Source organism: Vipera ursinii (assembly GCF_947247035.1).
Source record: "Vipera ursinii genome assembly, chromosome: 1".
Classification (NCBI taxonomy): domain Eukaryota; kingdom Metazoa; phylum Chordata; class Lepidosauria; order Squamata; family Viperidae; genus Vipera; species Vipera ursinii.
The window spans coordinates 242,538,583-242,555,244 of NC_139512.1; the positions used below are offsets into that span (position 1 = coordinate 242,538,583).

General features: G+C 39.3%; 1 protein-coding gene across 4 annotated transcripts in view; it reads right to left on the bottom strand.

The window, feature by feature from the left end:
• The window catches only part of RNGTT (RNA guanylyltransferase and 5'-phosphatase), a 135,789-nt gene that overhangs the window by 109,329 nt on the left and 9,798 nt on the right, over positions 1-16,662 (bottom strand). For all 4 annotated transcript variants that reach the window (XM_083373634.1, XM_083373633.1, XM_083373635.1 and 1 more), the window contains exons 5-6: positions 10,276-10,351; positions 4,690-4,942 (exon numbers count right to left, since the gene is read on the bottom strand). In XM_083373634.1, the coding sequence (XP_083229760.1) occupies positions 4,690-4,942; positions 10,276-10,351 (329 nt within the window). The remainder of the gene's footprint in view (positions 1-4,689; positions 4,943-10,275; positions 10,352-16,662) is intronic.

Below are 16,662 nucleotides of genomic sequence, written 5' to 3' on the forward strand. Positions count from 1 at the left end.
TAAATAATCCAGACATCCATATTTCCAAAATTGCAAGAGGTAATATTCCTGTATAAGGATGTTGCAGCCTTCATCTCTCCTGTTTCCACTAGACACAAAAGAGGAATACAATGTTTGGTCATTTATTTCCAAAACTTTGGGTATATGCCAAAAAAGCAAAACTACAAGGAGGGCTCACTGAGGACACCACAAGACAACAGCGCCATACTTTTAAATATTTTTAGATCAATATTTAATTCTGGAAAGCAGGCTTAAAATATGTCAAACGGCATTAAAACCTTGATGGCCATTACAAGTTTCTTTTTTACTAAAGGGAAGAGAATAAATTGTAGCTGCTTTAAAGCATTTTGAGCATCCACCCGAGTGACAATTTATGCAAACAAAATGATACAGTGCCAACAAAATTCATGGGTTCCCCCACACACCCATATACACAGAGGCATACTAATGTTCCACTGTGGACTTGTGATTGCAATGTCTCAAATCAAAATGAGAGTTTGGAAGCAAAGAAACAGTTTTCCTCACATACTTATTATCCTTAGCTCTAGCTGATGACCACTCCATGAGTTCAAAAACAGCAGATGAATCAACATTAATGCCTTATGGATATGTGGCTGAATTACTTGTTTTGAAAAAGATTTGAAAAAATTTTCTTCAAAAACGAAGCAATGTGGAACACCAAAATCAGTTTAACAGGATCTCAGAGTAAGAAATAACGGGCTGCAAAAATCTACTTGGGAACTTGGGATCTAAGTACACTTACCTTCCCCAGATTGAGAAAAGAATTTTTAAGGCTAGGCACAACGTTCTCCCTTCTGCACTTTTGCAGGGTAGATACTGTAAAACCCCATTAGCTGAGAGCACTTGCCCATGTGAATCTGGGGAAATTGAAACAATACAGCATATTCTATTATACTATGCTTTGTAGGATCTCTGTAAAAGTTATATTTTGCCCTTCCTATGCCAATATTCTGGCAAAACACATGAGTTTTATGTCAACTTTCATCTTTCAAACACAAAACATTCCATTACCTACATAATAGCCAGATGAGTAGCCACCATGAAAATGAGGCAACAGATGATATATACATGACAAAGCCTTGTATTCTTGTGTGTTTATAATTTTGTCGATCACTAATTATAAATAAGGACATAGATACAATATGCTTTTTCGCCATTAGGCCATCTGATTTCCAGAATGCTCCTCCCCAGAAAGGCATAAGGCAGCTAAATCTTTTAAAAGATTTACACAGGTCTTTTCTAAATGAAATTGGAAGGAGTTTTTAGTTTTCATTTTCCCCACCTGGTTTATGTATAAAACTGATCGAAATATTTCTGAAGTAATTCATTCATATTCAAAAACCAACATTTGGAACTGAAATAAGATTGATTCAAGCTCAAGACGGCGTTGTTTCAGACTTAGAATGCTTCTACTACGGTCAGATAAGTATCAAAATACTTCTGAACATATCTTCTGAGCAAAATAGAGGACAATTTTAACTCCAAACAGAATTTCTTCCATGAAAGTGTTGGAATCCAAACTATTTTGCAAACCACTTCTTTTGGTTAGCTTTTTCCTGCCAGAGCCCTAAATACCTAATTGAATGACCACCCTCATCATCCCGAGCTAATAGGGAAGGTTGAAAAAGCTTTATTACATTACACTAGCAATATAGGATATTGTATACAAAGGTTCAAGGAAGCTGTCATGACACACTTTAAATCTAGAAAGAAAGAATATGGTGGGAAATATGACTGGCTTCATATTAAAAATTTCACATCATAATGGTTATACATCCTTCTGTGAAAAATAGAATATAATGTACATTGAACAGAAATACCTCTTAGGAATTTGGCAATGTATCATCTTTCCCTTCATTATACTTGCTGCATAAATTACAATGGAATCATACTAAGTAAAATAACTACAGGCTATAATTTATGCCTAAAATTGATCTAAATTGAAACCACATCAAGTTTTGATTGATATTTCTAGCAATGAAAATGAATACTGCTTTTTCTATCAAGCTGCCCTGTAAAGCTGCTTTTAGCAAACCATATAAAAGGGAAAGCTGCTTTAAACCTGGGGTGTCAAACTGCGAAAATCACGCCCCCCCCCGCCCCAATGCCGGTAATGGCAAAATAGCTCCGATACATTGCGCGATGTCACGTGACGGAGTGAGTTTGACATGTCTGCTTTAAACGAAAGGGATACACGTTTTACTTAAGCCATGCTAACTCAAGCTCAAATATACCCTACACATGTACATAATAAAAATAACTTAGGAGATTTCACTTTCATCTAACATGTTTCTCAAATATCATTTGGATAAGCATGCAATTGCATTCCTATGCCCTCCTCAAGATACAATGTACCTGAAAAGCTGTAAAGCTAAATCAAATGAATCAACCAAATTATTGTGTTTTTTTAAATCTTTTCACCTTTGAAATACAATTATCAATATTAAAAGCCTTCTTTTAATGAACAATCCAGTAGTTTCTGTTCAGCTGGGTCTTGATTTCTGTTCTCAGGTTGGAAGCAAAAATAATGAATCAAAATCACAGCACCAAAATACAAATACTGCTTGGGTGGGAGAGGTTAAAAAAAAGTGTCCTCTCGTGGTCATCAAGTCACTCAAACATATGCTTTGTTTGCAGCACCACTGCAGTTTTCTACTACTGTGGTAGCTGTTATAAAAATTAAATATTCACCAGTGTTAAATATTTAGAATCTGTGAAGCAGAACTACACCTATCACTGAAAGTCATATTTGTTCCTAAATAGCATTTTTTTTATTACATTTATATCCCGCCCTTCTCTGAAGACTCAGGGCGGCTTACAAGCTTAGTAGCTAATTTTACATTTTACATTACATTTCGCGGCTGCATTCCCCACTACGCGTTTACTCATCTATGTCACAGGACAACAATTTTTGAACCAAAATACTTCAGCAGGCTAACCCACAGAATGTGTCCAAAATCTGGAAACCATGACTCCTATGGTATTGAAATTTGAGAGAGAGACAGAGACGAGAGAGAGAGAGAGAGAGAGAGAGAGAGAGAGAGAGAGAGAGAGAGAGAGTGAGAGAGAGAGAGAGAGAGATGGTACCTTCTATGTGGTACCTTCTAATGATGGTACCTTCTATCTTTTAGGTCTAGCAGAAAATCAGAAAAAATGATTTATTAATACTCATATTATTGCTTGACAAATCACATAAAACATACAAAATTATATGAAGTCTGTATACTAATTTAATAAACACTCAGAATTTTAATATCCTGCCTAGCTAGAAAGCCTCAGTCTATAGTTCTACTGATTAACTAAAAGCTCAAAGCTCTCTTTCAAAAATAAATCACATAAAAACCATTAGAATGCCAATTATGATTTAATATGATTAAGTTTGTTCTTCATTTTTTAAGAGTTAATTCATTTTTTTTAAAAAAAATTTCCATTATCATTCAGAATTCTTCATCAGTTGCCATCCTCCTTCATTTGTAAAAGCATTATTTCTGTAACTAAAACCATTAGGTTTTTAATTGTGCAACATTAAATAACAGTAGCAGCAGAATTATAAATGCAATCAAAATTTGCATTAATTTAACATGGGTGTAAGCCTTTTATTTATTCATTATAACTTTTAGAATAGAAATATTTATGGCTGATAAAAAAGTGAAAAGGGGAAAAAAAAGGGGAAAAAAATAATGGGAAGCAAATCAGGACAAACAACCAAACCAACTTTTTACAACATCCTAAGTTTTGAAATATTCTTATGATATTCCAAAACTCTCTGGAAATTGGGCTGCTTTCCCAGGCCTGGGGGCAGACTTATTGTTAAGTCCTTTTTCTTTGGTCTATTGTATTTCTTTTGTTTCGATGCACCTGATCATTTCTTTTTATATTACAGTACCCAGAGTTGTTTGGAGTTAGGCAGTATTTATATTTTATTAACTAAATTAATATTTCACCAGATGCCTTCCAATCCTGAACCCCAAATTCAGTATGCTACTTCAAGTGCCTTTACCATTCAAGGATTTCTCACCTAACACCACCAGAAAAATACTATTCTAAACCACTAGAGCTGAAAACCAAAGAGCTCAAAACTTTTTAACTTTTTTTTTCTTCCATCAAAATGAGATCCCATCTTATCTCCTACATTGGCTCTACCCAGCATGAAATGAATGCTAGATTAAGAGAATGTGCGGTTAATACAAATTTGGTGCCTTAAACAACATAGTCGTCTTGTATGTTAGTTGCACTATCTGTATTCTACCAGCACTCTGTAAAGGAGAGGTTCTTCTTATTGTTAACTCAATATTTCAGCAGCAACTCTCTGGTTTCGGTACAGCATGGACAATGGGGAAATGAGAATGCTAAGGTTATGAAACTGTGGGCAATTTATCAGGTTCTGAATAGCTTCAGCAGGCTCAGTTACTACTGACAACATGTTCATAACTGGCTTGCCAATGTCTTCTTTCTAGGATCAAGAAAGCAGTACTAGGTAGAATTCACAATGTTTGGGTTTCCAACCTGGTGCCTTAACAACTATACCAAGAAAACTGCAGGGACTAGGTCCAGGCAGTTGCCAGAAATCCATACTGACTTGAAGGCACATATTAAAACAGCAATTACAAGAACATATTTAAAACAAGTTCAAAAGACATGCTATATTGTGTTCTAGTTCACCGTTACCAGTTTTAAGTGCTCTTTTCTTTTTCTGCCAGAAAAGGAAGTGGACGAGCAAGCTTCCGATTCGGGAGTTCCCGGCTTGCAGTTATCTTCCTCCCCGTCTTCCTCCTCTTCCTCGAAGCACCATTCTGGTAAAGGAGGGGGTGCTGGCGCATCAGCCACATCCCCGTAACGACGGAAGAGTTCTTTCAAATAGTCACCTTTGTAGATACCAGGAGGTCTGGCTTGAGCAAAAGTAGCTACAGAAGCTTCAATGCTGCAAAGAGAGAGAGAGAGAGAGAGAGAGAGAGAGAGAGAGAGAGAGAGAGAGAGAGAGAGAGAGAGAGACGTTGTGTGAGACAATGTAGGCATGAAAAAAAAAATTCAGAAATAGCTCCAAAAAGCCAAGACACTGGAGCAGTAGTGGATCCAAGGGGCAGCATCAAATATTCCCAACTGTCTCCCATAAAATCTCACAGCAGTTCTTATTACACTGCCAAGGCTATACCGAGAGGGTTCTTAACCGAGGCTTCCCTGAGGGCTGTGAATAGACGCCACGGGACCCACGAACCTGGAGGGCAAAAAATACTATTTTATTTTGACTAACCTTTAACTACCCCGCCAACAAAAGTGCGTATAGTTAAAAGGCTATGGTCTTCCCAGTTGCAATGTACGGCTGTGAAAGAAGAAAGAAAAGAAAGGCCGAGCGCCAAAGAATTGAGGCCTTTGAACTGTGGTGCTGGAGAAGACTCCTGCGAGTCCCTTGGACTGCAAGGCATTCAAATCGGTCAGTCCTAGAGGAGATCAACCCTGACTACACTTTGGGGGGAAATAGAGAGCAAAATTGTAAAAGTAATTGCCAATATATACTATGTTTTAATTACAAAAGAAACAGCCTTGCACTTTGAAAAAAGCAAAGTAGTTGCTAAAGAAGAAAATACAACAAGGCTCCCCAAACCATTATTGCTTTGATGCTCTTTCCTTAAACAAGCTATAAAACCCATGTCAGCATTTCACATCTACAGTATATTTCTTCTACAGTGACACCTCTAAGAAATAAATGGTAATAGAATATTCTGTAGGAAATGTATTCTAATAAACACAAATACTAAATGTCTAGTTGAAACACCACTGTAACAAAGGAGACTTTTTTAAATGTGATGATTGTGTTAAACTTGTCTTGAAGAAATTCTCCCCTGGATTCCACCCTTTCCACCATTTTTAGAAAATACTTTACATCTGCTAGATTGTCAGCACTTTTGCCTTGTAAAGGTGAGCAGAAAAGAACAAGAAGAACTACAATTATTTATTCATTCATTTAGTTACCATATCTTGTATGCTACTCAATTTAAAACAATTCCAACCAATATATTATATCTATAAAGGTAAAGGTAAAGGTTCCCCCGCACATGCGTGCTAGTCGTTTCCAACTCTAGGGGCCAGTGCTCATCTCTGTTTCAAAGCCGAAGAGCCAGCGCTTGTCCAAGGACGTCTCCGTGGTCATGTGGCTGGCATGACTAGACGCCAAAGGCGCACGGAACGCTGTTACCTTCCCACCATAGTGGTCCCTATTTTTCTACTTGCATTTTTACGTGCTTTCAAACTGCTAGGTTGGCAGAAGCTGGGACGAGTAACAGGCGCTCACTCTGCTATGCAGCACTCGGGATTTGACTCGCCAAACTGCCGACCTTCTGGTCGACAAGCTCAGCGTCCTAACCCACTGAGCCACTGAGTCCCTTATATCTATAGTAGATACAAAATAATTGTATTTAGTGTTTTCGGGTTATAATTTGGAGAACATTAGAAACATAAAATTAAAATCTGGCAGCACCTAAATAATGCAAACAAAATGTATGACAACAACACAATAAGATGATCAAAAGAAGCATCTCCTCTCAGTGGCATAAAAGGCACATTGATAGCTAAATGATAAAACTGGAAAGCTTTAATTCTAAATATAGTAAGCATAAAATCCGTTGAAAATATTCACCAAAGCAAAGCCACAAGACACCTTTGAACACTTAAAATCATAACAGAATATTAGGTAGGAAGGATTTCACACACTAATAAGCGTTCATACAAAAAAAATGGAATCTGGTGATCTCCACAGAACCCAAACACACAAAATGTAGGCCTACTGAAGAGCTTCCTAAAACAGTGGGGCAGGATGTCACTTTCTCATTTTCTGCTGTGATTCCAAATTAAAGATGGCCACTTCAGCAATAAGCAATGGTGGGGGGGTTGTGTAGGTTTTTTTTTGAGAAACGGCATGCTTTGAGAATATCAAAAAAGGAGAGAATGTAATTGAATACAAATTGTAACTATTACAGGAGATACTGTAAAATATTATTAATATGTGTCTAGACACCACTGAAGTGTGAAAAATGTAGGAACATTTAAAAAGAACAAGAGTTACTGCTGGCGTACAGCATTCAACGTTTCATTATTGGAGAAAAGCAATAAAGGTTCTTCAAGAATCTTCCAATTCACCTGAGCATTTGACAAAGAAACTGTATTCCTAAAATCCTAACTTTTCCTGGATATAATCTTCCAGTTGTCTAAATAAAATGTACAAACATATTTCAGTGATCTTGAAATTTTAAATCATATCAAGCACAACAAATGAACACTATTTCAGTGTATACAACTGCGTACCCAAGCCACACTGTTTTGTTTGTTTGTTTTCAAAAAAAAGTATTGTTAGATGCAAATGTAGTATTTTCAAACCTAGGACTTTTCTCTTATCACATACAGAGCACAAATTATGTTTCGCTCTCGAATAAAATAGTTTTATCCCTGGGTATGTACAAGATTATTCTTTTTTACAAAAACTGTCCACCCTGGAATAACCAATTTGCTCAGCAGAGAGCCTGCTAATGTCAGCTGTTCTTTAGAAGAGGTTATTTTCAAGCATGAGGGCATAATAAGCATCTCTCTTTGCTTCTTGAAAGCAGCCACATCTTTTATCATGCTAATGACAAGAGTTATGAAAGCATATATGCACATGCATAACTGACCTTGCTTCCTCCTACAATCTGTCATGCAGCCACTATTAAAAACAGTCGCCCTTCTTTCTCGTGTAATATCAATTTTCACCCTTCCTTCTCCCCCTCCCCCATTATATGCCTGCCAATTGAATATTATACTTCCAGCTTCTGATGAAATATCCTCCAGTCCATTTATGCCAAAATAAAGTACATTAATATTTAATATGCCACAAGCAGCAGCTGCAGAAGCCCAGAAAAAGATCTGGCTGATTTAATGATTCAAAGGCTTCTTTACACATCCCACACATTGCAGTGCACTTCTCTCAAAGGAAGCTCACGTGGCTGACTTTGTGCCTGAGGCAGGACTAGAACTCTGGGTCTCCTGATTCTAGCCTGATGCGTTCACCACTACATCAAACTGGCTCCTGAGGAATACTTTTTATAGAAGTGTAAAATGTTTGCATTTCTCCTTAAAATCATTTCTACAGCGTTGTAGGCGGAGGGTTGTTTTAATGGGCTTTTTCTTGGTTTTATTTTCTTTTAACCTTATGCAGGGTTTTGGTTTTGGTTTTCCTCTTGATCGGGGGGGCGGGGCTCCAAACTTGGCCCTTTTATGACTTATGGACTTCAACTCCCAGAATTCCTCAGCCAGCTTTGAAGTCCACAAGCCATAAAAGGACCAGGTTTGGAGACCCCTGGTCTTTGATGCTTTGCTTGCTTAAAAGAAGAACAAAGGAGAAACAATCTAGCGTTCGCCAAGTTCGAAAAGTTACAAAACGTGATTTTCTAAAATCAGGATATGTCGGATTGGGCCAAAGTTCAAATTATGGGAATAAAGCAAAAAATGACTGTATGTCATTTTCATGCGACATGTATAGAACTACAGGTAGTCCTCAACTTACAACAATTCATTTAGTGACCGTTCAAAGTTACAACGGCACTGAAAACAGTGTCTTGTGACTGTTTTTCACACCTATGACCGTTTAGCATCTCCATGGTCACGTGATAAAAATGCAGACGCTTGGCAACTGACACATATTTATGACCACTGCAGTATTCTGGGCTCACGTGATCAACTTTTCTTACTTTCTGACAAGTAAAGTCAATGGGGGAAGCCAGGTTCACTTAACGAACATGTTACTAACATAACAACAGCAGAGATTCACTTAACAACTGTGGCAAGAAAGCTCATAAGATGGGGCAAAATTCACTTAACTGTCTCACTTAGCAACAGAAATTTTGGGCTCAATTGTGGTCATAAGTCAAGAACTAGCTGTAGAGACTGGAGAGAAGAGAAAGCAGAAACATTTCTGTTTTTGACAGGTATGCTTTTCTAGTAAGTATTTTATAACTGCAGCATTTCTAGAAGGGAAAGAACTTGGTGTTTAATTTTATCACTTGTTCATTATAGCGTCATTCACTCTCCTGTTATATGACAAAGTTTATGAATAGTTCATGAAATTCATAAAGTTGTTGGGGGGGGGGAAATCGTGTAAGTCACCCTGAATCTCATCAAGTTTTGTAGCACACAAAGTTAATAGTAACAGCAATGATAAAGGTAAACTAAGGAGAAAGGAGTTTTGTTTTTTTTTCCAAATTTCAACCCCAAAACAGACATCAAGTCAAAATTAATTACCTTCAGAACATCTGAAACAGTTCAAACTTTTTCTAAAAGTCCAGATCAGTCTTGAAATAAATTAATCTCAATATTTCTATCTGGCAATAATAAAATCCATCAAAGAATATTTAGAAATATTATTTTGCCTCCTGGAAAGTTGACAGATAATATATAACACAAAACATGATGCTTTATGGGGCGGTGCAGCGGCTCAGTGGTTAAGACGCTGGTCTGGTCAGCAGGAAAGCTGGCAGTCCAGGTTCCAGACCCAAGCGCCACATGGCGGGGGGGGGGGTGAGCTCCTGTTACTTTCCTCAGCTCCTGCCACCTTAGCAGTTCAAAAGCATGCAAATGCGAGTAAATAAATAGGTATCACTTCCACTGGAAAGCAACAGTGCTTCGTGACATCATGATGGCCACATGACCACGGAAATGTCTTCAGACAGGATGTGAAACAGAGATGAGCACTGCCACCTATAGTCAGCAATGACTAACAGTAAAATCCACAGGGACTCCTTACTTTTATTGTTTTATAGCCACTTTAATTTGTATATCCCACTATTTATTTATTTATTTAGTTATATTTATATACCGACCTATTCCCTGAGGACTCAGGGCGGTTTACAGGGAATTAAAAATCCAAAATACAAAAATTAAGAACCAAATTAAAAAATATTAAATTGACCCTGTACTCAATTAAAAAGAACCCCAAATTAAAAATTTCTCCTCAGTCTGGGCCCGAGAGCTCAAAGAGCCAGGTCTTCAGGCCCCGGCGGAATGATCGGAGGTCGGGGGCAGTTCTCAGCTCCACCGGCAGCTGGTTCCAGAGGGCAGGCGCTCCCACCGAGAAGGCCCTATCCCTGGGTGTCACCCGCCGGCAATCTCTTACCAAGACATAGTAAAAAATATCCATAATTAATGACATTGATGACATATGTAAAATAATGTCATGCTATTATTGCTATAATATTGCCAAAAAGTGTCTTTTTTTAAAAAAATAATTACCTCCAATCCAACTTTTCAACCAGAAAGGCACAGATAAGAAATCCAGTACGATTGAAACCATGTGTACAGTGAACACCTAGAAGACAAAAATTGAAGAAAAAAAATATAATTGCAATTACCAAGCTCACTTAAAAGCATCAGGAACAATTGCCTGTCATAATCACTCGCTTTACAAGGGAATTAGTCCTCACATAGTAGAATTAGGTGATAATTCATCTCTTCTCATACCATTTACTTCTTCCTTCTCTGCAAGAAGAAATTAGAGCATGTACAGGGCCGACCACATAAACAATTCCTCAAATAAGCAAACATCTCAGTTCTTTGCTTTGCACATTCAAAACAAAACTAGGGTTTGAGGGCAATCTATGAATATGGAAGGCATTTTTCCAACCATTTTTCAATCATCATTCTCTAGCAAATATCACTAGCTACTGACACATGAAGAAAAAAAATATACACTGTAAGTTTCTGGATACATTTTAAGAATATTTCTATCAGAATTGGAAAAAAAATCTTCATTATATTTTGCATATACACATTTAGGAGGGAAAGCCAGGACAATAGTCTGTTTTTTCAACACAATATAGTATACTTGCTGAGTTGTCATATTCTTTTGAATGAATGTATACTTCTCTAAACAAACTTCTGACAAACTCACATAATATTCCATTCATACCAAAACTCTGCATATAAATAACTGTATCAATGGATATAAATATCTGATTGAACCATAGACATGCTGAACAAATTTAACAACTGAAACCAGGAAAGGGGAAAGTGCACTTATTTATGTGAAAGAATAGAATAGAATAGAATAGAATAGAATAGAATAGAATAGAATAGAATAGAATAGAATAGAATAGAATAGAATAGAATAGAATAGAATAGAATAGAATAGAATAGAATAGAATAGAATAGAAATCTGGAAGGGACCTTGGAGGTCTTCTAGTCCAGCCCCCTGATCAGGCAGGAAAACCTATTCCATTTCAGACAAATGGCTGGCCAGTCTCTTCTTAAAAACTTCCAGTGTTGGAGCATTCACCGCTTCTGGAGGCAGGTTGTTCCACTGATTAATTGTTCTAACTGTCAGAAAATTTCTCCTTAGTTCCAGGTTGCTTCTCTCCTTGGTTAGTTTCCATCCGTTGCTTCTTGTCCTGCTTTCAGGTGCTTTGGAGAATAGCTTGGCTCCATCTTCTTTGTGGCAGCCCCTCAGATATTGGAACACTGCCATCATGTCACTCCTAGACCTTCTCTTCATTAAACTTCATTATACCCAAATATAAAGGTATTTCTTTTAACATCATCAGAGCTTGAGTCCACAACCTTTCCACACCCTGTTAAACTGAGGCAACAGATATCCTGTACTTTCTGGTTCTCATCCACCACCACCACCATCTTCTTTCTCATGTGGATCTGGAGAAGAAAATTCTTTCCTGGCACATTAGCTTCTTCTTGCCTCTATCTGTTACCGTTTACTGTCAGGTTTTATTTTATGATCCATCCTGATTGCTGGCTAGCTAGCCATTAACAAGCTGTTTAGTCCAATTTACACAGGGACAAAATGCTACTGTTGCAACATAAGGGGAAACAACTCTTCATACGACACTCAATTAACAATACTTACAACTGGTGAAATATGTTGTCTATATAGCACAAAAAGAGCATCAGGCACTTTATGGGAAGAAAGTATATTCAGCAGCTATTCTGGATTCAAAGGAGCACACGCTTTCATCTTGTTATTAATTGCTGAAATGAGGGTGTAACTGCTTCACCTAAGTTAGGGGTAGGCAACCTTGGCTCTTATGACTCTTATGACTCGTGGACTTCAACTCCCAGAATTCCTCAGGAATTCTGGGAGTTGAAGTCCACGAGTCATAAAAGAGCCAAGGTTGCCTACCCCTGACCTAAGTCTTACAGGATTGCCAGAAAACAATAGTAACTATTGAGCGTCATATTTCTGGAATAGATGGGCCTCAGGGCTCTCCTATTCTCATAGGATGTTTTGCTCACTAGCTTCTATTTTAATACAGCTTAAAATGGATGGCACATCAGCAATCAGCAATTGTTGTAAGAACATTCTAAAGACAGCATTCAATTAATTTAATTTAATTTAATTTAATAACATTTATATACCGCCCTTCTCCCTGAGGACTCAGGGCGGTTCACAGGGCAGAATAAAATAGTGAATACAAACATTAAAAAAGATTAAACAAATTGCCCTAGTTAAAAACAATATAAATACAACACTAAAAACCCCCAGAAAAGTTAAAAAACAAAAAATAAAACAACCCCAACACTCCCCCTCAGGCTAGGCCGGCTTGTACAAACAAAAATGTCTTAAGATCGCGACGAAAGGAGCGAAGATCGGGCGCCATCCGGAGCTCAACCGGTAGCTGATTCCACAGCTCCGGAGCGCCCACAGAGAAGGATCTCCCCCTGGGGGCCACCAATCGACATTCTCTGATCGGTGGCACCCTGAGGAGGCCCTCTCTGTGGGAACGCACAGGGCGCAGGGAGCTTGATGCCGGCAGCAGATGTTCCCTGAGGTACTCCGGCCCCATGCCATGGAGTGCTTTAAATACCGTTACCAGTACCTTGAATCTCACCCGGAAGACAACTGGCAACCAATGCAGCTCACGGAGCAGAGGCGTAACGTGGGAGTATCGGGAGACTCCCAACACCACTCTCGCGGCTGCATTCTGTACCAGTTGGAGCTTCCGAGTAGTCCTCAAGGGCAACCCCATGTAGAGAGCGTTGCAGTAGTCCAGACGAGAGGACACGAGCGCATGAGTGACCGTGCATAAATCGTCCCGGCTAAGATAGGGCCGCAACTGACGCACCAGGCGAACCTGTGCGAAGGCCCCCCTAGTCACGGCTCCTATATGGTCTTCCAAAGTGAGCCGTGAATCTAGGAGGACCCCCAAGTTGCGAGCCCTATCTACGGGGGGTAATAGTTCACCCCCCATAACTAGAGGTGGAATGTCCGAATAAACCCGGGACGAAGGTATGCAAAGCCACTCAGTCTTGTCGGGGTTGAGCTGGAGTCTGTTCCTCCCCATCCAGACCCGAACCGCCTCCAGGCAACGGGACATCACGTTGAGGGCATCACTGGGGTGGTTTGGGGTCGAAAAGAAAAGTTGGGTATCATCAGCGTACTGATGATACCCAACTCCAAAGCCACGAATGATCTCACCCAGCGGCTTCATGTAGATGTTGAACAGGAGAGGCGAGAGGACCGACCCCTGAGGAACTCCACAAATGAGAGACCTCGCGGTCGACCTCTGCCCCCCTGCCAACACCGACTGCGAACGTCCCAAGAGATAGGAGGAGAACCACTGTAAAACTGTGCCTCCCACTCCCAATCCCCTGAGACGCCGCAGCAAGATACCATGGTCGATGGTATCGAAAGCCGCCGAGAGGTCTAATAGGACTAGGACAGAGGAATGCCCCCTGTCCCGAGCCCTCCAGAGATCATTCACCAGCGCGACCAATGCCGTCTCCGTGCTGTACCCGGGCCTGAAACCCGATTGGTACGGGTCTAGATAATCCGCTTCATCCAGGACCAAAGGGAGCTGATGCGCCACCACACTCTCAACAACCTTCGCAAGAAAGCGAAGGTTGGAGACAGGACGAAATTAAAACAGGGATCTTCAAACTTGGCCCTTTTATGACATGTGGACTTCAACTCCCAGAATTCCTCACTCAGCTTTGAAGTCCACAAGTCATAAAAGGGCCAAGTTTGAAGACCCCTGAATTGAAAAAATGAAACAGTAGCACTTAAAAAGAAAAAAAAAATCCAAAAATACCTCTGCCTTATTTCTGTGGTAATGTCTCCATCTAGTGGCCAAGAAAAAAAGCAATTCTTAAAAATTACATCAAAGTATCCAGTATGGCAGTGAAAGCTGAACCATAAGAAAGGCTGAGCGCCAAAGAATTGAGGCCTTTGAGCTATGGTGCTGGAGAAGACTCCTGCGAGTTCCTTGGACTGCAAGGCGATCAAACCAGTCAGTCCTAGAGGAGGTCAACCCTGACTGCTCTTTAGAAGGCCAGATCCTGAAGCTAAAACTCAAATACTTTGGCCACCTAATGAGAAGGAAGGACTCACTGGAGAAGAGCCTAATGCTGGGGAAGATCAAGGGCAATAGAAGAAGGGGACGGCAGAGAATGAGGTGGCTGGATGGAGTCACTGAAGCAGTAGGCGTGAGCCTAGATGGACTCCAGAAGATGGTAGAGGACAGGAAGGCCTGGAGGAACATTGTCCATAGGGTCGCGATGGGTCAGACACGACTTCGCAACTAACAACAACAAAAATCCAGTTCACAAGTTTTTAAAATTCAAATGAGGCTGTCAAACAGTGGAATAGTCCATAATATTGGTTACAATTATTCTGGACAGCAACTCATTAGAGAAAATAAGTTTGCTCAGAAACACTGTCTTCCATGGTTTTCATAATGTTTCAATACTGGAATAATTAAGACTCTTCATCAGTTCTGAAACTCCCAAATCTATCTAAATTAGCTCAAATCAATTTGATTATATGCCATGAAGTTGGTGTTGAGTTTTAGCAACTAGATCAGGGGTCTTCAAACGTGGCCCTTTTATGAGACTTGTGGACTTCAACTCCCAGACTTCCTCAGCCAACATGCCTGGCTGGGGAATTCTGGGAGTTGAAGTCCACAAGTCATAAAAGGGCCACGTTTGAAGACCCCTGAACTAGATAGATCTGCTTCAAGATAACCTGTTCCCCACGTGCCCTTCTGGTCTTTAAATGTGCACCCAGTAATTGAAACCATCCATCTTGCTTTTGGTCATCTTCTTTCATTCTACCTTTCCCAGCATTACAGACTTCTCAAGAGAGCTAGGCCTTCACATACTAGGTCCAAATTTGGGGAATTTGAACTGTCATTTGCGTTTCAAATGAGAGCTCTGGACTGCCTTCTGATCCGTTCCATTTGTTTACTGGACTATGAATGCTATTTTTCAAGAGTCTTCCCTAACAACAAAGTTGAAAAGGATCTCACGATTATCTGGTCTCTTCACCTTTTACTTCCACAAGGAGAATCACTGTCCGCCTGGTTCCAAACTTTGTTAGCACAGATGGTGTCCATATACATTTTCCAAGGCTTTTAATGCTACCCCACACCAGATGCTAGTCAACAGCACACTTGTTGATTTCTTGTTCCTTTACGTTGCTAGCCAATCCTAAAAGACAGAAACTATCCATTTCTTCAACTTCTTCTATTCTAACACTGGTTTGCTGGGCTTGACATTAGTTTGGTCTTCTTCATATTTCTTTATAGCACTATTTTCCCTCTGTGTCCCTTGACTTCCATTATTAGAGCTTGAATCATTCACGGTTAATACAATGCATATGCTTACTATAAAGCAATATACACAGAAGACTAAATAAAAAAAATCAATACAGGTAGTCCTCGGCTTACAATCATTCATTTGGTGACCACTCAGTTACGTGACTGAAAAAAGTGACTTATGACCGTTTTTCACATTTACAACTATTGCAGTGTCCCCATGTCACATGATCAAAATTCAGACACTTGGCAATTGACTCATATTTATGACGGTTGCAGTGTGCAGAGGCCCTGTGATCCCCTTCTGAGACCTCAAAGTCAACAGATTCACTTAACAACTGTGTTACTAACTTACCAATTACAGCAATTCAATTAACAACTCTGGCAAGAAAAGTCGTAAAAGAGGGCAAAATCCATTTAACAAATGCCTCACCTACGGTAGCAACAGAAATTTTGGGCTCAGTTGTGATCATAATTTGAGGATTACCCAGGTTTTTCACGATAAAACAGAGAGTGTACATTTTCTTTTCACTTGAAAGAAAATATTTGAATGTAGGCATCATTTTGAATTTGACAAACATACACTGCTCAAAAAAATAAAGGGAACAGAAAATAAGACATCCTACTATTAAATACAGTACATTGTGTTGTTTAAGTGTTCCCTTTATTTTTTTGAGCAGTATATTTAACCATCCAAATGAAGACAACTGAAATGGAAGCTCTCTTAACCTTGCTGCTTCAACAGATTTTTTTTTTAAAAATCCTTTATTTCTTCTGCTTGTGTTTCGGCTACAAGTAGGAACTAATAAAGTTATATAATGAAAGTAAAAACGAATGATCTTGTACTCATGTATCTTTATTTTGAATCTTATTTATTTATACACAAGCAAATATAACATACTATATATTTGTAGAGAGCCAGTTTGGTCTACTTGTTAAGGTACCAAACTAAAAACTGGGAGACAGTGAGATATAATCCAGCCTTAGGCATGAAAGCCAACTGGAAGGCTTTGGACCAGTCATGCTTTCCCAGCTCCACCTCAGTTGTTGTTGCGGAGAAAATAGGAACAGGAAGCCA